This window comes from Chlamydotis macqueenii, chromosome 1, assembly GCF_036417535.1.
Source record: "Chlamydotis macqueenii isolate bChlMac1 chromosome 1, bChlMac1.mat, whole genome shotgun sequence".
Lineage (NCBI taxonomy): Eukaryota > Metazoa > Chordata > Aves > Otidiformes > Otididae > Chlamydotis > Chlamydotis macqueenii.
The window spans coordinates 148,844,184-148,865,606 of NC_141556.1; the positions used below are offsets into that span (position 1 = coordinate 148,844,184).

At 40.8% G+C, this 21,423-nt stretch overlaps 2 protein-coding genes across 2 annotated transcripts in view; one reads left to right on the forward strand and one right to left on the reverse strand.

Moving 5' to 3' along the window:
• Positions 1-5,859, reverse strand: part of TGFBRAP1 (transforming growth factor beta receptor associated protein 1) — a 38,050-nt gene extending 32,191 nt beyond the window's left edge. Inside the window, exons 1-2 of the mRNA XM_086769658.1 lie at positions 5,739-5,859; positions 2,146-2,847 (exon numbers count right to left, since the gene is read on the reverse strand). Of these exons, the coding sequence (XP_086625784.1) occupies positions 2,146-2,830 (685 nt within the window). The 5' untranslated portion in view covers positions 2,831-2,847; positions 5,739-5,859. The remainder of the gene's footprint in view (positions 1-2,145; positions 2,848-5,738) is intronic.
• Positions 5,860-7,531: 1,672 nt separating this feature from the next.
• On the forward strand, positions 7,532-20,087 carry TSLIG2 (tRNA splicing ligase complex subunit 2). Its single transcript, XM_086769697.1, has 4 exons — positions 7,532-7,724; positions 9,574-9,740; positions 15,204-15,576; positions 18,510-20,087. The coding sequence occupies exons 1-4, from the start codon at positions 7,596-7,598 to the stop codon at positions 18,564-18,566; spliced, it is 726 nt and encodes a 241-aa protein (XP_086625823.1). The 5' UTR covers positions 7,532-7,595; the 3' UTR covers positions 18,567-20,087.
• Positions 20,088-21,423: the final 1,336 nt, after the last annotated feature.

Genomic DNA, 21,423 nt, shown 5'->3' on the forward strand with positions numbered 1-21,423 from the left:
AGGTAAGTGTCACTTCAAACACTATAAAGCCAAATATATTAATGCAGAATACACCCACCTCAGCACTAGAGTCTGAATTTAGCATAGATGCTCTACTAAGTGCCAAACGAACACGCCTTAACCAATAAGAAAACACAAAAGCAAACCAAAATTAGAATTGAAGATTTACATTAAGCCATTTCAGGTTCATTCACTTTACAGCAGAGGCCTACCCCAAATGCCAAGATATACAATGCTTATATATTATAACAGTGTTCAACCAGCTTCACAACTTCAGAGAGAAGTGCTAAAGACACTAAAGAATTTCACCACGGAAGAACAGCAAGAGGCATAATACTACTCAAAACAATAGTGGGGAGGGAATAGAGAACAGATGACTTAAAAACCCCCAATAATCTGAATTAAGTGAGGAAAAAACTATGCAATCCATAGCAAGCAGTCTTTGTAAGGTTTCTGAGCTAGTATAAGGAAGCCTTTGCCTCTGTTATGGGCAAAAAGGGAAATTTATACCATGTTTAGAGCTGCAGAAGTGCACTGGCTTAAGACACCATGTATCTGATACTTTAAGCCCAGGACAATATACTCACACAAGGATGTTGGATTTTATAAGTAAAAGCCTTATTGTATAGCTCTTTTCCAGGACACCAGATAAAAGCAAAAGTTGGACTAAATAAAATTCTACTTTCTAACTAAATACAATTATTCTTTTGAAAGTGTACCTATTCTTCTTAAATCAAAAAATAAATGAATCAGTTGAGCAGAATCTGCTCTGACATTCCTAAAAAGATAAAGACTGAAGTAAGAATGGGGTCTCCTTAGAAACCTGTCAAAGGGGAATACTTGAATTTTCAAATGTTAACTTTCATAGCACTACTAAAATGGTTAATGTCCACAAAGACACGTCCACATTTCAAGAAACTAATGGTTTTAATAAGAAGTGGGCAACCAAGATGACTTAGAAAAGCTCTACGTCTCAAAAAACAAGGTAATCTTGGAATACCTTTAATCTGCATAAACTGATCTGAGGAGTCTCTATCTCTTTCAAGAAAAACTGGTGAGTTGATGTACATCTCATATTCTGGTCACAAGACAAAATCTCAATATAAACAACTGATTGCACTCTTGCTTTTCTTTGGAATTTCTATTAAAAAAAAAAAATCAAAACCCATGCAGATCCCCGAATTCGGGACCTAAGTAGTTGTGATCTTTGCGCCATGCTATTCTTAATGTGTCAGTGAAGACACATAAAATGCATCTCCTAAATGGAGAGCCATATGGCAAACAGCGTGAAAGCATTCTGCTTGTGGTCTGTCAGCTCTGGGATATTGCAGCTTTTCCAAAAATAGCTCAAGATTATTGACCTCGCAGCACATTGTTAATTTAGACAGATTACAGCAGCAGCAGTCCTTACAATCATCTGTCTATTAGATAAGAGCATTATTTCACATGATCTAACTTTGGTTTTGCAATACTGAAACTACTATTTTCTGTAACACAGAGCTGGAAAATACTATTAAAAATTAAGCAAGTGGGAGCATAAAAACTGGGTAGTACCTGACAACATCGACAGTTAGGACAGAGTTTACTTCTACAGGAGTTAGGATACAGTTTACTTCCACTAACATTTCTTACTATGTAGTACAACATACCCACTTGTGAATCTGTTACAGTCTACAAAATGGACCTTGTATAAACTCCCCCAAACTGCAATTGAGGAAAAAATTAACTCATCTACACTAATTTAACAATTTTACAGCAACATGAGGCTCCTCAAACCCAGTCCAGCTAGTCACTACATAGAGGTTATGAGCTTCTGAAGTTTCACTTGGTACCAACCAATTTTTTCACTCTAGTCTGCAAGATGCTACTAGTGTTAGCTGTCTATACAGAAATGAAGCTTTCTACAGGCATGATTAAAATACAAATAATCAAGTTCTTGAGCATTAAAAAAGCAGGAGAGTTATAACACTTAGTGTGAAAAATTTACAATCTACCTTTTTATCTCAACATTCCAGTGTAGCCCTGTAAAGAAAATAATCATCATTTTGAACAGCACTTCATTATTTAAGCTTTGCTTCCCAAACAGAAGAAATTAAAAGAGAGAAGTTAAAAAATTGCAAAAAATTTTACAATCTTTAGTCTCACCTAGGCCTCCGGGGCCAGCCAATAGAAACTCTTGTCTGCCTATCCTTTTCACAATCGGTCGCTTCTCTTCACTGCAGTAAGGAAACAGATCCTGGGAGACTCCAGTATTGTAATTCAAAATTATATACTGTGTAGTAAGTGCAAGACATAAGTAATAACCATCTACAGCCACAGCACAGGGTTGCTCTGGAGTAAACACTTCCTTCACTATCTGGACTCTGTCTTCAAACACCATGAACATTTGAATGGTCCGTCGCTTGACCGAGATAATGCAGACTTCAACACAGAAAGGATCCCCACTCACAGGGTTTTCATTTAGTGTGAATGTCACAGCTCCTTTGATCCTAGCACCAGTGGGGACAGGTTCCAAGTTCATCATGTTAACTAGTGTTATTGTGTTGTCGCAAAGCACAAGAAGCCTGGTGAGGGCAGAGGCTGCTTTCAGCTCACTCACAGGCTTCTTCAGGCCCAAATATTTATGCAATTGCTTGGTGACAGTAAAAGTTATTTTGCCAGCTGTTGAAGTCTTTTCATCCAACAGAAAGTGATAGATAAAGCAGTCATTGGTTCCAATATAGAGGTTCTTTCCACAACACTCAATGCACTCGATGTTGATGTAATTTTTGTCTCCCATTAACATCTCCCGCTCAACAGCAGAAACGAGCTTGAAAGCTTTAACACTCATTGTGTCTTCTGGGTGATCTGATTAAAGAGAAAAAAAACCACAAAACTATTTACCTCCACATACATAATTGAATATCAGAGGCAGCCATTTAACATTCACTAATACAAAAACTTCATTGTTGCATTTTTAAATTGTCTATGCTTTATTTCCAACCTGATCACACAAGCCAGAATGAACACATTAGTAAATACAGAAATTAATTGAATTGTATGCTTCTACTTTGAGTCTATTCCAAAGCAGAACCACAAGAGCACTCAGCTATTTCGACGTGATGCTTTCTCCACAAGTAACCAGCATATTACTGGCGCTCTCAGGTATTTTCGCACTACATGTGGTTCCTGCCTGTGTAGTTAATGATTTCTAAACCTATCACGCACAGGTTTCTATCACCTACATAGGAAAAGATACAAGCTTCAGCTCTCAGATTTCTAGAGAAGCCACAGGGCATTTAGTGCTATAAGTTAACATCTCCTGTTGCTTTACACTCAATTTAGGTCTATTAGTACGTGGTCTTTTAGTGAAATATCATAGACATACTCCATTTTAATACCTACTTTACATCCTTACTCTCCAGCAATCAGAAATACAAAACTTTCAAATCACTTAAATAATAACTTATGCAAGGTATCATCCAATTAATAATAATTTTTTTTTGTTTTGTGGCTTTTTTATTTTTAGTATCTTCAGTGCTACTTACATGTTCCCTGTAACAGACTACATGCACCAGCAATTATAAAGCACAGTCACACAGCAAATTTGGAAGCATGGTACATAAGGCATTCATTAAGCTCAAGATGCAGTATCACGGAAATTAAAAGAATTTCTGTTCTCCACTATCACAACCATTCCAAAAGTCTGTCTACAAGAACTAAGTAGCACTTCTAATATTCATTCTACAAACTATACCTGCCCTTTTGCAACTAAGCACTGTCAAGGGACAGATGCAATTTATGAAGCAATTATTAGTGGCTAAAAACCAGTTTGTGTAATTTTACTGTACTCCAGACTTGTGTTATTTTAATAAGAAACCAGCAGACAGCTCTGCTCAACACTCCAAAGAAAAGCAGATGAAAAATTGCTGACCTTGTTTAATCACCTTTTAATTTGTCATGACTGGTCTGTAATGGTAATGACCAATCAGCCAACACAGGGGAAGACACAACACTGAACATCTTGAATGGATTTAAAAAAAAAAAAACATACACAATTACTTCTAGTCCACACGTACAATGGAGATATAAAACATCAAATGAAATTTCTGTGGACCAACAGAGATCAACATCAACAAGATGCTCTCCTGAACAATCCTGAAACTAAACATAGTCAAAATGAATTAATTTTCAAATTATCACATCTAAAAAACACCTTTGCTTTTGCAAGGGAACATTAAAAACCACGGCAAACTTTTCCAAAACTGAGTGAGAAAAAGTAAGGTACACAACTCACAAGTAGCCACTCAATAAAATTAGATCAACCTAAGCAGAAGTGAATCATGCTACAAAGAGTGTAAGGATCTTTTTTGCCCCAAGAACTTTTTTTTTTTTTTCAGAAGTTAAAAAGATTTTACTTTGGGCTTCCATTAGATTTTCAAATTGCATCCTTACTTGGAAGTGTAAATTAGTGTTCTGACCTTCAACATAAAAACCTCAACCCAGGAAGTACTAGAGAAACAGCCTATGGTAAAATGATAATGCAAGTCTCCTGCAACACAGCCATGTTATCCTCCAACGTTATCAAAAGAAACACTGCATATTAAGTTAAAGAGGGCTGCCCAAAGGTTGGCTGCCAAAAATATCCCAACCATTTTTCAAAGTATGTGTGTAGCCTGAAGTGATAAACTATTGTTTGGAGAGGTTAGGCAGCTTTTGTATCTGAAACTGTCAACAACTTAACTTTCCTGCAGCCCAAGGTAAAAATGTTAACGTATGCCACTGGAAGAACTACAGAGTTTTGCTCTTGACCAAGATGTATTTAAAACTTCCAAAAAACTTATAAAATGAAAGTAGATGAAAAGTAAAAGTGTAAACGAAATCAAAACAGATACACAATCCCTGAATAGAAAGAATGAAAATATAACATAGTATTCATAAGTCCTGCAGCAAAGAAATTAACATTCATGCTAAAAAAAAAACCCACGGTGTAAAGAAAGCTTTTAAGAAGAACCAATGTCAACGCACATAATCTGCATGGGATTTTTTTAATATGTATTTTGTTCTAATTTGTAAGAGCTTAGGTGCCTATGCACACTGCAAAGGAACAGGTTCTGCAGAACACACCGTTCCTTTAAAGCGCAAGGGGCCACCCCAGAGTTACAAACAGAAGTCAGTACGCTACTTTTTAGATGCTCAGAACTCTGGAAAACAAGATAACGAGGACGTCTGCTGCCAAAAATAAATAAATAAATGAATGAATCAATAGGCAAGTAAATGATCAGTCTGCTAAAGAGCACTAACGCCCCTGCACGCACTCATTTCCGGCAAAAGGTGTAAAGAGCTCTCCCTCACCGTCGGTAAGCAATACCTCGCTTTGCATTTACATTTTGTGCGCTGCCGCCCCGCAAGCCAGCGCCCTACCTGCCCACCTCATCTCCCGCCGCTCCCTCACGCACAGCCCCCCCGCACCCCCTGCAATCAGCTGCCTGCAAGCCCTAACGAGCCTTCGGACGTGACTCCACCGGCCCGAGGCGCTGGCCCACTCCCGCCCCAGCCCGCCCCCCCTCACCCCCTGGGAGAACGGAGACGCGCTTCACCCCGGCCGCGCCCGCACCCTGCCCGCCGCTCACTCCACCCCCGTCCCCTCACACGCCCGCAGCCCGACCAGGCCCGGCAGCCACCGGTCCCCCGGCCCCCGCCCCAGCAGGTGCCGGAGCCTCCCCCCCGCCTCCCGCTCGCTCGCCCTCCCCCTGCACCTGCCAGCGCCAGGCGCCGCCACACCGGGAGCTGGGCCCGCCGCTTGCGAGGCCTTGCGGCGCTGTGCCGGCGGCCGGGCACCGCCTCAGGCCGCGCTGTCAGCGCCCAGGCCTGGCGGCGGGCGGGACGGAACCGGACCGGGCGGGACGGAACGCACCGCTTCCGGCGTGGCACAAGCCCCGCCCCGCGCAGCGTCACCGCTTCCCGGAAGGAAAGGGGTGACGAAGGGAAAGGGGCCGGAGCCCTTCCGGTCAGGTGAGGGAGGGACGGCCGCCGTCCCGGCGCCAACGGGTGGGGGCGGCGGCTGCTTCGGACTTCGGGAGCGCAGCCCCGACAGTGGGCACGGCACACGGCACACGTCACTCGTGACGCCGTCACTATTGCCAAAATGCTGTAGTTAAGCCACAGCAGGGACAGACCAGGTCCAAGGCTGGCGTACAAAGGACAAACGTGGATGGAAAAAAGCAGGTGTTTTTTTTTTTTTCCTGAGCAAAATCAAAGAATAAGGGTAGACGTGGACGGGCTGGGAGGAGGCAGCTTCGAGGACGCCACGTGAAACGCTGTCAATGAATGTTATTGCGTTGCTCACTTGTATGTGTAAGCGATTTTTAAATATTCAGAATTTGAATTTGTATTACTGGAAGCGCTGCATATAGAAAGCAATAATGTTACCTACATAGTCGTATATATGCGTATATATTCATGGAATCATGGTAGAGTTTGGGTTGGAAGGGGCCTTAAAGATCACTTAGTTCCAACTCCCCTGCCATGGACTGGGACACTTTCCACTAGCCCAGGTCTCAAAGCCCCGTCCAGCCTGGCCTGGGACACTTCCAGGGACGAGGCACCCACAGCTTCCATGGGAAACCTGTTCCAGCGCCTCACCAACCTCATAGTGAAGAATTTCTGCCTTATACCCAATTTAAACCTACCCTTTTCTAGCTTAAACCCATTACCCCTTGTCCTATCACTACATGCCCCTGTCAAAACTCCCTCCCAATTTTCCTATAAGCCCCCTTGAGGTACTGGAAGGCTGCTATCAGGTCTCCCCGGAGCCTCGTCTTCTCCAGGCCGTGTTGCACGTGTAGGTACTTCTGTTGCGTTACCCGTGTTACATTACCTGTTGGCTGCACCTCTTAATTCTGTAAAATCCATCAACTACTGCAAATTACATTGCAACTTTATGCTGTGATGACAACACGGTTAATTTACTGATGTAATTATTTGCAATTCCCTATTCTGCTTTTAAACGTGTGAGCAGGTTACCAACTCAAATGGGCAGGCGGCTGTTTGGCTTTTGTTCCTGCAGATGAAGAAGCGTTAACAGGCAAAGCTCACAGAATCACAGAATGGTTTGGGTTGGAAGGGAGCTTTAAAGGCCATCTAGTCCAACCCCCCTGCAAGGAGCAGGGACATCTCCAACCAGATCAGGTTGCTCAGAGCCCCGTCCAACCTGGCCTTGAATGTTTCCAGGGATGGGGCATCCACCACCTCTCTGGGCAACCTGTGCCACTGTTCCACCACCCTCACTGTAAAAAAATGTCTTCCTGCCAAACTCCTCCCGACCCGCCCGCCGAGCCCCCTCCGGGCAGGCCCACCCCCCGCGGTCCCCGGCCCCGAGCCGGGCCGCGCACGTCAAAGGCCGCCCCCCGCTCCCGAGCGTGACGCCGAGGCGCTCTTGGGCGCGGCGCGGCTTTTCGGGAAGCCCCGCTCCCGGCCCCTCCGTTTGTGACGGCCCACGGCTGCACGCAGTCACCGACCGGAACACCGGGAAAGCGGCTCCCGGCCGGTCACGTCACTTCCCGCTCTCCGTGCGGCCTTGTGGGAGGCCGGAAAGGGGTCGCCGGGGGAAGAAGATGGCGGCGCAGGGAAGGGGTCGGGTGGGCGGCGGCAGGGAGGAGCGGCGGTCAGGGCGCCCGGAGTCGGAGCTGCTGCTGCACCCGGAGCTGCTGTCGGAGGAGTTCCTGCGGCTCACCTTGGAGCAGGTGCGGCCGGGCCCCGCCGGGCTGCGAGCCGGTCCCGCAGCGGCGGCCCCTGAGACGGGGTGGCGGGGGAGGGTGCGGCTCCTGCCCCGCCCGGAGGGAGGGGAGGCCCCCTGGGCCTGCGGGCCTGCTTCTCGTCCTGTCCCCCCATCGCGTTAGACTCACCCCGTTTGTTTCTCCGCTTTACTCCGGAGGGAAACTCCTACCTGCCTCCCATCTCATATACCGGAGGTTTTCTCCCAGTCCGCCTGCGGTTTCCACTCTTGTTACCCCCCTTAACGGGTAGGCAAGAAGCGTTCAGGGGCAAAAAAAAAAAAAGAAAGACGAACAACAAACCCAAACAAAACCCAGGTCGATACTCTGTGAGCTAGATACTTGCTGAGAGGAGGTCTGTAGGGTGAGAGTTGTCTCTGTGTTTGCAAAGAGGCTGTAGTCAAATACTGCTGCTACCCCAAAATAATTTACCCAGATCAGCACGTCTGTGAGAAAGTGTCTGCGCACAGTAAAATTATCTGGGGAAAGATGGTCTTTACTCTCTTAGAGCTGCCACATTCATACTCGGTGAGTTAAGGAAATGCATCCTACATAGTCAGTCAAGCTAATCCTTAAGTAGGCATAATTGAAAACATTTGAGTTTGAAAGTGAGTTATTAAGAGTTTTGGACCATATGAACCTTCAGTTTATGTGATTTGGAATTACGTGTTACTGCCTTGCCTGAAAGTTTTAAGTGCATGAAACAGTAGTAATCAAAGTTTTAGGTTTTTGTATGAGCTCGTTGAATTTTTGTGTGCTCTTGTGCACATAGTTTATGTGGACAAAAATGTACAGGTTTTAGGCTCACATCAGAAGTAATGAAGTGTTGCTGAAATCAGTAGTGCCAGAGACATGACCTACCTTTAGTGACCTCTAGTTTGTATGAACTTAGTGGAGCATCTTGTCTTTTAATAAATTTGGCAGGAAGTACCAAGACATTTAATTTTCACAACCCTATACATGATTAGAAAGAAAACTGAAATCTCCTTTCGCAACTTATTCTTTGGGAACTGAGGAAGGAAGCACGGCTCTACATCTGTGAGTTTGAACTGTGTTAAGTTCTAGTTGCCCTTTTTTTTTTTTTTTTTTTGAAGTGTGAAGAAGAGCTCTGGTATTGTAGCTGGATTCAGGGAAGTGTGTGTAAGAGTGCGTGAAAATATCAGTCATCAATAGTATGTCTATCATAACTTTTTCCTTTTTTGGCTGTTATTTTTATTAGGGAAAATTGCAGGATTTTGGATAGTGAGAGGGTGCAGGGTTGACCTATGTGGGCAAAGGTTATGAACTGCCCAGTACTGCTTGAAGCTGAATCCAGCTGTTTCTGAAGCTGATGAAAACAGCCCATCACACCCCAAAATTTCAAGCAGAGGCGCTCATGGCACCTGTGCTCAAAAGCAGTTAACAAAGAGTGGCAGCCACCAGGGACAGGAGACATAAAAGGTTGCACAGGAAGAGGCACAGGAGAAGATATGTGAAGAGATGCACTTGCAGGTAGTGGAAAAAGAAACCATTTTGCACTGACCCAAATGTCCTGCATTTCCCATTGCCTCACTGAAGGAATTGATCAAGTGTAATCTACATGGTAAACAAGGGAAGTTGACAGTAGGAAGGCAGGAGACTAGGCTTTCGCTGGCACAGGGCAGCTCGTAGCCTTTCCACACCAGGCACCCCTGCAGCCTCCTCACTTCTGAAACCCTGGCATTCATGCCCAATACGCTACCTTAAAGTGACTTTGGGAAGAAAAGAAATTATACCACTAAGATGCCTATGCTTGGAATTTGTCATAGTAATAACAACTTTTGCTTTCTGTTCCCCACAGAAAAATATACTAGTTGAAAATGATGTAAAGATGGACAAAGATGATCTCACTGATCTCTATATTCAACATGCCATTCCCCTGCCTCAGCGTGACTTACCAAAAAGTAGATGGGGGAAAATGATGGAAAAGAAAAGGCAGCAAAATGAGTTGAAAAGTGAGCATAAAAGGTAATATAGCTTTTATTGGGCTAGGTTTGGAGAATTTAGGACAATGCATTTAGTTTAATCTTTGGTTGCCTAATTAATGAAACTTGTACAGCTTTTGGATGTTGTTACAGTTTACGGAGAATGCCATGTCAGGTCTCCTGTGTCAGAACTGTTAGATTCTACTACTGCAATAATAGGAAAAAGGAGAAGATAATATTTTTTTTGACATCCAAATGTTATTAATGGTATGTAGCTTATAGTGCTTCTTTTCATAGAATCATAGAATGGTTAGGGTTGGAAGGGACCTTTAAAGGTCATCTAGTCCAACCCCCTTGCAAGGAGCAGGGACATCTCCAACCAGATCAGGTTGCTCAGAGCCCCGTCCAACCTGGCCTTGAATGCTTCCAGGGATGGGGCATCCACCACCTCTCTGGGCAACCTGTGCCTGTGTTCCACCACCCTCATTGTAAAAAATTTCTTCCTTATGTCTAGTCTGAATCTACTCTCTTTTAGTTTAAAACCATTACCCCATGTCTTATAACTACAGGCCCTACTAAAAAGTCTGTCTCCATCTTTCTCACAAGCCCCCGTTGAGGTACTGGTAGGCCAGTACCAGGTCTCCCCAGAGCCTTCAGCCTTCAGGCTGAACAGCCCCAACTCTCTCAGCCTGTCCTCATAGGAGAGGTGCTCCAGCCATCTGGTCATCTTCATGGCCCTCCTCTGGACCCTCTCCAACAGGCCCGTGTCTGTACTGTGCTGGGGGCTCCAGAGCTGGATGCAGTACTCCAGGTGGGGTCTCACAAGAGTGGAGGAGGAGAATCACCTCCCTCGTCCTGCTGACCACGCTGCTTCTGATGCAGCCCAGGATACAATTGGCTTTCTGGGCTGCAAGCGTGCATTGTCAGCTCATGTCCAGCTTTTCATCCACCAGTACTCCAAAGTCCTTCTCTGCAGGGCTGCTCTCAATCACTTCATCCCCTAGCCTGTATCGATACTGGGTTATTGGTACATTTCAAAATACTTTATAATGAAGGAAAAGTAAGTATTTTTTGTTCACCTTATAATTGTTAAGTAATTGTTGTATTTACAGTGTTTAAGAAAAGTACCAAAAGCATGTTTAATTATGCTTGCTGCCTGGACAGAGTTGCTCTACTCTGGAGTCAGGGGTATATGCTGCAGCAGTTTTGTATGTCCAGTTCAAAACTCACACCTGCTTTCTGAAAGAAACGTTTTGCCTTGTTTTTAAAACCTTTCTGTTTGCACTTGATCAGAAAGCAAAATCTTCCTCAGAAGTTTATTTTACTGAATCTCTTTCCCTCCCGACCTTCCTCCTGCCCAAGACTATGACTTTGACGTGTGATGTGCATGGGCAGCATTCTGATTTAGCTTCAGCAGTAAATGCTAAAGGAAGGGTGGATGGAACTTTACATTATGCTTTTGCAGTATTAGAGCTTGTTGATAGCATGAATCTGGTTTAGCTTTACTGAAGTTTCTAACTGGAAGAGCTAAACAAATTCTGTTCAGTGTTTTGTTTGTTTTTTTTAAAAAATCTTTAGCAGTGGCTAAGGTGTTGAGTTGTCTTGTTATCTCAGGTTTTGGTGTTTTTTTGGTTTTTTTTTTTTTTTCTTTTTTTCTCATGTGCTTAAAAGATTATAGTACTTCAGTTTGTTTGCAACTTAAGGATGAAAGCATGAGGTTAGTGTTTGAGTGATAAGGAACTGTTGGTGTGCTGAAATAGGTGCAAAAGAATTTTTAATCAAAGAAATAAAGATAGCAGACTGGATGTTTTTGACAGAAGGAGGCAATGTTAATTTTTAGATGAGAGAATGGCTTAATCCAGAGTTTGTATGTAGAATAAGTTTATGTGCTCTTATTTTGGTACAGTAAAATTCAGTCATGGTTAAACCTGTGTAGTATTTGCTGGGAAAGCAGTAAGTAATATGTTTAATCTGTTGGTCTGCTTTGCTTTACCCATTGCTCTTAGCACGTAATATCTAGCATGTTTGGCTTAGTCTTTTGCTCTGTTATTAGACAGTTTTAAGATTTTTCAGCAGTTACTGGTTTTGCTTGTATTGCATCTTTTGTACTTAACAAGTATACTGGCAAAATACTGTCTAGAAAAGTTAATCTTTTACTGCTATTTTTACTACTCCCAGAGAAATGGGAGAAATAGACTTTCAGCACTTTCTGTAAGTAAAGTTGCACAGAGAAGACTTCAGTTTTAATGTATTCACTGAAGGAATCAATGAAGTTCACTCATCTTTTTGGATGTTAAAATATTACACTTTTCCTCATAGTTGTGTACACCACTAAAGCAGAACTGGTACGATGCCATTGTGTAGAGGAGGAAGTAGAACTTGGCATTCTTGTTTTTAAAAACAAAGCAGAATTCCTAGGTATTGTGAGGCTGTAAGTTATGTGCAAGTCAGAGATGGGAACTAAACGTCCTGTTTATTTGTTTTAGCAGTCAGATAAACTGGTCGTATGAACAACAGGAGCTCTCTGATGAGTTCTTCTGTGGAAAGCACAGCTTTACAATGTGCGTTGGAATTCATATGAGGCTTGGAGACTTGATCAGCACAGCTCAGTGTGTGTTTGTGTGCCTCTAGTAGTTACAGATAGGAGGGAAAAACACACTAAAATTTTAAAGTCAGTGTTGAATATTACAGTTAGTTTTACTGCTGGTGATTGATGACATATCCTAAAAGACTTGTTTTATATCAGCTGAGCTGCAGTAACGTGTTATAACTCCATAATACAATCAAATATATGAGGTCACTGATGATGGTTTATACATCTTATTACTGAATATTTAAGCTTACAGACAATCTTACCAAATAAAAACAAATGCAATCTATCCACCTTTAAACATTTCAGAAAGTATTTGTGTTCAGGGACAGTTAATTTTGTAGATCTTTAAGAACATCTCTCCTGCTGGAAGAAAAAGGATGGTATGAATCTCAAAATGCTTATGTAGTTTCTGAAGTGCCATCGACTCTGAAGACGCTCACCTGCAAACTCTGTCTCCAGCAGCACTGTGGCTGTGTATACTCAGAGTTGTGGCCTTGGCAGAGCTCGTAATTTCTCCTTACTCACCTGAGAGGTTGCTTTGGCATCCTCTGAGAACTGCTAAGGCAGTGTTGAGTTCAGTGTAAAACATGGTACTTCTGACCAGTTTCAGACATTCACAGAAGAGGTGATCACCTCCCTGTTTAGGTAACAGGTGAATATTTAGGATAATCAGGGAGCAGGAGCTAAAACCTACACTTCTCTTTGATTTTAAGGTGCTACTTTAAGTACCAGGCTAAGCTACACAAGAAAGGGAGCATTTCATTAAATCAGGAGTTGCTCAGAGGCCATCCTTACTGCATGAGTAATCATGTGAAACAGCGGAAACTGAGATTGCTCATGGAGAGAAGCTTTTGCTTCCTCTAGTAAATCTTGTATTCTTTATCATGTGCTAAAAAGTAAACAGCAGGATTAGAGCATGCCCTTGGTCCAGCCTGCCCCAAAGTGTGGCTAGAACATTCCTCTAAGATGTAGAGTGCATTTAGATCTAGGTTTCACAGAGAGTGTCGTGCAGGAGGTGACATGCTCCCAAAATGGTTCTTTTCAGCTGTTAGCTAGTGTCAGTGTCCTCCCTCAGAAGAGTGCTGGCTAACATGAGTCCTGCTCTGAAGCTTTTAAGCTGACTGTACTTTATAAAAAGAAAGTGACTGTCACACCCAAGGTTCTGTGCTCTTCTGTGAGCCATGTATCTAAAAATTAGATATGGCAGTTTTTGATGGTACAGCATCCAAATTTCTTTTGGAACTTTCCCAAAGTGTTTCTCTGGGAATGTTGTGTGTATTGTAGTATGTGGTAATTTGTACAAGTGCTACAGTTCTAAAATTCAATTTAGAATAGATAACAATCCTCCTAGAATTGCAGTTATTTCCTGACTTAGCAGCTCTCAGCAAGCTGAATTAAAAAAAAAATCTCCATAGAAAAAGCAGACTTCTTATCTCAAGGAAGGTGAAAAAAGGTATAAAATGTTTTCTTTCACATGGTTTGTAAACTAGCTTTCCAAAAAGGCTGCCGAGGAATGTATTATTTGTCAGGAGCATTGAATAAATTCTTGGACAAAGCTAAAGTGAGCAAAAAGTATTGTGTTTTATTTTTGAAGTGTGTGTCAGCTTTTTAGGCTTTTCAAGTGAAATTATACTCCTTAATTTAATGGATGTGTTAAATACTATTGTTGTTTCGGTGACATATGTCATTGTGAACAGATAGTAATGTAGAAGGAAATCTGAATAAGAGCTGAACTTTCTCTTGCTCTATGAGCTCTTAACTTGTGACTCCTTTCATTTTTTTTTAAAGAAACACCAAATCTTGACAAAATTTGTGCAAGCGATGTGTAATTTCTTAGTACGTGAGGTTTATCAGCAGCTATTGATCTAATGTTGTTCCAAGTCAAACAAATAGAATCTCTGCTTGCAGCTTAAAGTCTGTTGAGATACCCAACATCAATATTGTCAAATACATTAATTACAATTTAATGAATATCTTTCATTGTTGAAAACATTATAGTTCAACTTTTATTCCTCTGTTTAATATGAGATGATTAAAGCGTAAGTGTGTACTGAAAACTGAAGTTTCTAAGCAGGAATATTATATAACTTGATGGTGGCTTGGCTTTTTTATTTGTTCAGTCTATGCTTTCCAAACACTTTCTCTTTGTTATTCTTGAGCAATGCTTTTTAAAACTCTAAACTCCTGTAGAGTGAGCTATGATAACTTTGTGCTTTGGTTTTTGTCAGTCAGGATGCTTTCTGATACTACTGTTTTGATATTAGCTTGATAGTATTTGTTTTTCATAAATCAGTTGTTACTAAATTGGGTGGCTCTGACTACACATAGGCTTAAAGGCAAAAATAATTTAAAAGAAGTAGTCATTAAGTCATTAAATCCTGTTCAAAGACAGCTTTTTTCAAAAACAGGTATGCTTTTTTTGCTTGATGTTTGCATTCTTTGTCCAACAGTCTTTTAGACTATCTTAACATTATGATTTTGAATAAGAGTGGAACCGGGAGGTTTAGAAGCTTCAGAATATTAGATGCTGTTCTTGTAGGTAAGATGGCACACGCTTTCTCAAATACTCACCTTTTGAAATACTTAACAGTTGGTATCTCTTTAGTTACTCTGGAATAGCTACAGTGGTATAAGCATATATTCTTTGGTTGTACAGCTGCAATTGTCTGCTTAGAAAGTTCCTCACATAACTCTTTGAGGAACACTTCCTCACACAACTCTCTGCCCCTCTTTATGTTTTGGAAGCAATTTCTGTTGCCTAAGTTCAGAGCAGCTAAGAGCTTAAGGTTAGTATTTTGGGATGTATTTTTACTTTAGGCAAGATTAAATTCATTTCACTACTCACATCTTGGATATGTTATTTTTGGACCATCTAGCTTGTGTTTCTGAGAATTTTACCATTTGTATTTTCAGTGTCACAACGGGGGAAGGTTTAAGGAAACGGCCATTAATTGTATTTGATGGCAATTCAACAAGTACAAGCATAAAGGTGAAGAAGACAGAGAATGGAGCTGCTGATCGCCTAAAACCTCCTCCAGCTGGAAGCACCACCAACACTGTTAGAAGATTATCAGTTCCTTCAAATGCATCAACGTACATTTCAGCCTCCAGTTTATCAGAGGACGCTAAGCTGGGAATGAGGAATAGTGAGGCTAAGCAGAACAATATTTCAAAGACTAACAGCAGTGTGTTGTCTAGTCTGAAGGTGTACCCTTTGTCACCAGTAGCAGGAACTACTGTTGTGAAGTTAAAGAGAGCTATTCCAAAAGAGGAGTCTGATTTGCCGGTATGTATGTGCAGTATCTTGTTTTCCTGCTTTTTGAATTGGAACTTGCAGGAGCCAAGGGCAGACCCTTATAAGAGTTTCCAGGATTATTTTATTTTGGAGTAGTATTAGAGTCTTTATTTAGAAACAGGCAAAAGAGTAGCTGGTTTGGAAAAGACTAGGAGGAGAGAAATAAAGTACTTCGTACTTTTCCATGGGAAACTTCTGTGTGAGAGATGCAGCTTTGTAGAAAACATGTATGTAATTTTAAAATGAGTAAGTAGGTAATACTTAAGGTGGTACTGGTAGCAGTCAAATATAACATAAAATAATCCTACTGGTAGGTCTGAAAGAGAGAACAGGTATTACAGAACAACACGAACAGCCTTAAAAGGAGGGGACAAGTGGTCTGTTTTCTGTAACAGGAAGGAAGAAAATGGAATTACAACATTTGTAACAATCACACTTGAATGGTTGAGTAGGACAAGCTTTCATTTGTCAAAGTGAAGGAAGAGATGTTATGGGAACTGAAGTGAGATGCTGAGAGCTGTAGAATATATTGTTAGAGGAAGAATGCCATCTGTTTTAAATCTCACATAGTGATTGGCAAGCTAGAGGAAGGAACTGGATGTGAAAATCTGGAGAGCTGCCTAGATTGTGGGTCTGAATGAGAAGCCATAATAACAAACCATGCTAGCTGAAGTGAGAGACCAAAGGTCGAATGCTCATTTTGAGCCATGGTGATTTTGATCAGGTACCTGGGCTTCTATGAGATGATGAGAAAGGCATGCTAAGATCTTGAACAGAAGGGTGCTATTCTCAGGTAGAAGACTGATGACTAAGCTGTTAACCGTAAAGGTAGATAGTTATCTTTCTGCAGGTTAGAGTCAGCTGCAAACAAATGGTCTGTAGAGAAGAGAACTACACTACAGATGGGGGCAGAATGAGGCTGATGATCTGAAGTGATGAGAGAAGAGCTAAGGTAGGATATGTGAATTCAGGAGGCCGTATCTTTAAAAGTGTAGGTTATGGAGCTGAATGTAGCTACCAGTTGAGGTAGAGCAGTAGTTATTTTCTCAAAAGGTGTGATTAATCTTTAAGGGCTTGTCAGTGACCAAGGAGCAATAAGACATCTCCTCTTTAAAACGTGCCGTGAAGTAAGGATCAGTCTTATGTTTGTGTTGTATTTCTTCATAATACAAATGAAGGAATTTTCATATTTCCTCTGGAATATGGGAATATCTGGAGTAAGTCTGGGCTTCAGAGGAGGAAATAGAAGTATCTGTTCTCAGTTGAACTGCAGAGGGAGCTTTGGATAGACGGTGTGCCTTGATTAAAGTTTTCCTAGGATACCAGACCGAACTTGTGTTTTCTCAGTATTGCCTTATGAAATGCTTTCTATTAATTTTTTTTTTTCTTTTTTTTGATTTAAATCCTTCCATGAAAAAAATTCAGGTAATATCCTTGCTGCATGAATTGGTTCCATCAGACTTTTGTTAAACATGAGCATCTGTACGCGTGGCTATTCTGAAAGACAGCTTTAGCAACTTTTACAAGAATCATGGCTGAGGCCCTGATCAAATTTATGCTGGAGAGATGTGTTTCCCGCTACCGGGATCACTAATTTATTTTAGTATTTAGAAATCTTCTAAGTACTGGTCAGATCTGAACCTACATAGCTCTTGAAACTTGTTTAGTATACACCTCACAGCTTTAATTTAAATGTTTTGTAGATGGAATGGTGAAGACTTTTAAGTGACACTGTGTAACTGACACTCGGAACCTATGACTTCTGGCACTTGACATTCTACCTTAGCCACAGTTTATGTTGTTCAGGTTAACACTGTTCAGTCATGCCTTGGTTAATGTTGATCAGACACGTTTGAAGTTAGGGAAGTGCGTTGTATGGATGTTACTTTACTGTTGGAAATTAAAGAATGTGGTGTTCAATAGTAAGTGGTGCAGCCAGGAAGAATCAGTATACCTGGCAGATGGCTGTACAGTGTAAAGCCTGATGTGTTTTTGATGTAACGGCAGTGATGACAGTTTCAAGCAAGTGACTGTTCTTTGACTTTCAAGAAAAACGGAAGTTCTTGTGCTGAATAGCACAGAGCTATCCCTCTGATCCTTGGGTCTAATTCTCTTAAACCTTTCAGTGGTTGCAATCCACAAGATTGCTGTGAATAAACTACTATTTAAGCTCTTAAGGAGAAGAGAGATCTGTAGATTGTGTTCTCTAAACCAATGTGTTGCAGAATGTTCTGAAAGCCATATACCTATCTTTGCTCTACTTGTGTGGACTGATAAAGCTCTAATTTATCAGATTTTTTTTTCTTATTTTGTATGGTGAAAGGTAATTATTTCAACACTTCAATCTCCTGTTGTTTTACTTTGGCTTTGCCTGTTTTTTTTCTGGTTTCTTGGGGACAGGGCCTGAAAGATCAGCTTGTCTGAGGCTTTGGCAATTATTTCACTTTTTTACGGGAAGGAAGACTTAGTTTTCCTGCTCTTTTTCTAACCTTTTTACTATTTGACAAAAGTAAATTGGTTTCCTAATTATATGTTTATTTTTTCTTACACAATATCATTTCGACAAGTATTTTAAGAGGGCAATCTGAAATAACTTCAGAAGTATGTTTTGGAACTCCAGTATGTACCTATTTCTAAGCAACATAATTGAAAGATATTTTTGCATAATTAATTGTAGGATTAAGAAAAAACAAAAGGTGTATATGATTTGCAGGTAGTTAAATTCTTTGACTTTATTTTTATCTTCTCCAGCGAAGTTCTGTAATATTTAACTTTCTCCACAAGATGGCAATAGAAAGCTACTGTAGTAGCTTGTAGCTGAGTAAAACAGTAGTCGGTACTAGATTCGAACATGGCAGGTTAATTACTAGCTTCTACTTGCACAGTATATCTGAGAATACTTAACATATTTTCTTGTTTTCTAGAATGACCTAAAACCTACGGAAGCAAAGAAGAAAATCCAGCATGTTACATGGCCATGAAGTAGCTAATGGTGCTTGAAACATAAATGTTAACTTCCATATTTTCAAACAGATAAGTCATATTTAAGCAGTTTAAGTACAGTTCTTTTTAAACCTTACAGGGATTTAGATTGCTGTGAAGTTTTAACAAGTTTAAAAGTTCCCTGTTGTAAAGCTGGAGTCATTATCACCAGTCACCTTGAGAGTATCTACTCTTGTACACCAAGTAGTTCAATTACTTCTTAAAAAGGTGGTAATATCACAATATACTAAACCCCCCTCTTTTAGTTTTCAAAGTTATTATAGTTCATCTCCTGCATGTCCTTACGATTCACACATATAAATATATGGGATTTTTTGTTTCAGTAAAATTCAGTTTCTTTTCACTTCTGGTTAAATAGTTAAAATAGCTATTGAGATTCAGAGTGATCCCAAGAGCCTTCTTAGCTTCAAAAAGATAAATCATTTAGATGAGAAAACTGACAATTATGCTGATAAGGTAGTAGGTAGTCTGAGACAAAATTTTTTCCTTTTTGTTGCACAGAACAGGAGTGTAGAATTTACAGCGCAAGTTAGGTTGAAAATAAGAGATGAACTATTTAACAGCATTACTTCAAATTGAAGTTTCTCTTATTGACTTATGGAAGAAGAAATGCACAGATAGAAGTATATTATTAGACTGTTTGATATGAATTATTGAGAGGAAGTAGTGAATGGATTAGTGCCATGTTCTCGTAAAAACACAGGCATATTTTATACATGCATAAATGTAAAATGTGCTGATGTAGCAAATTTGCTTGTTTTCCTGGTTACAATCATGCTTATAAAATGTAGGGAAAACTTGTAGAAAGCAGGCAAGTGCTTTCTCAACGTACTAACAGATGGAGAGGGACAAGGATAGGAAGACAAAGAAGTACCTTGAGAGCATTAGAATGTGTGATTACACTCTAAAAACTGACCTGTTTTCCTTTCCTTTGATAATTTAACGTGGATGTTGGTTTTCTGTAAAACTTGATGTTCATCTGGATTATTGTAGTGCCTTACAAGGCAGAAATCCAGTTAAGTTTATGGAAACATTTTTATTACATCTCAGTGGCTCAGGATGAAGTGAATTTAGATCCATTTTAGATGTGGATTGTGAATAATAATAACACTCCCAGACTTAGTAAAACAACCCCAAAAAAAGAGTAAACCTCTGAATCCGCTTAGTTAACCCACAAAAAGAAGCTGTCAGTAGTGATCTGAAAGCTTGTTTACATTTTTAACGTTGGTTAATATTGAAACCAAAAACTGTAGCTTAATTCATTACTGACAGAAGTTTTCCATTACTGTTAGGACATAAAAGGCACTTCTCGAATGCTGTAAAATGGTAGGAGTGTATGTGTTTTGAAATATTGTGTGCTGTTTCCCTTTTACTAAACACTTGTGCAGTTTTTGTACTTCAGTACAGCAAACTTTAACGTAATGTACATTTTGTATGTAAAGAGTTGTCTTTTAAGTAGCCTTATCCTATTTAAATAAATTCAATTAAAAGCAAACAAAGTAGTGCTGACTTGTTTTTGTGATGTAACTAAGCTTGTTTGTTTTATACTGTTGTATTTCAGTGGCCTTGATCCAATTAGAACTTAAGAAAAAGCTTAGAAGGTGAAAGGCTCAGTAGCTACTTTGGAGTTTTAGCAGCAGTTAGTATCATGTGAAGTGCTGGTCCTTGCACTAGTGTAACAGTCTGGTAGGAGTTCTGTTTTGTGGATTGTTTTTTGGCAGTGGTTTAGAGTCGAGTCTATATTTTGTTGTAGTTTCAGTTGCTAGGAGCACATGTGTTGTTATGTGTTAAGGAGTGATAGGCAGAACTGTACTGGGATAATAGCATGATGCTGCTATTGCATGGTAACAGTCTTATTTTCAGGCCAGTACGCTTTCCAGCTTTGTCGTGTTTCACCTACCTTTCCCCAAAGCCGGGACCATTTTGCCATTTGTTTTAGCGCTTAGGGAGCAAGATGCAAGCCATGCTCCTCTTGCAACCTTCCACTATCCCCTTAGCTAATAGTAATCCTTTTTCTCTCAGCAAAGTATTAGAGCAGAGCTGCAGTGTGCTGGGGGATTGCCAGACCCCGGAGGAGAGAGAGTAAGTGAGGTGCTTGCCCTCCTTTGGGAGGTGTGGATAGAGGAGTGTTTTTTATGGCTATTCTTCACTACAGCCTTCATCACAGAATGAAGTCACCACAGGACAAAATTTAGTCATTCAGTGAGATCAGATTAGCGTGGTGTGCGCTTAAAAAATGTCAGCCAAGTCAGATTCTTCAAATAGTGTACAGTAAACCAAATCTGATCTGATGCATCTGTGTAGCTTGTTAAATTAATGAGAGGAATGACTTGTGAGCACTTTACACTTGGTACAAAAAGAGGAGCAAACTTTCCCTACCCAGTTACATACAGAGCGAGTATATTCCTAATTCTTCTTTCCACATCTCAAGATTCCTGTCGAAGTGTGACATGTTACTTTCCTCCTTTTGCTGGATAAAAATGAATTCTGTGTGGAGGGTGTGCCAGGATCATACATTGCATAACATGGCCATATCTCTTGAAGTTTGCTTTGAGAAGAGAGTTACCTTCTTTTGGATTGTTTCCTCTTGATTTTATTGTCCTGCCAGTATGCTGTTGCTGGCAGTTGCCTTTGCAGCAAACATGTAGCAGAAATTATACTAGAGCAAAGGGTAGTATGCATTGCAATACAGAACAAAATTAAAGCTTGCCTTAGTCCAGAAGTTAAACTTCTAACTTTCACAAAGATTAAATGTGGTTTGAGTTGTCTTGACCTCCTTGCTTGCTGAGAGCAAGCAAGCTTGAGTTTAGAGCCTATAAAGGCATTTTTATCAGC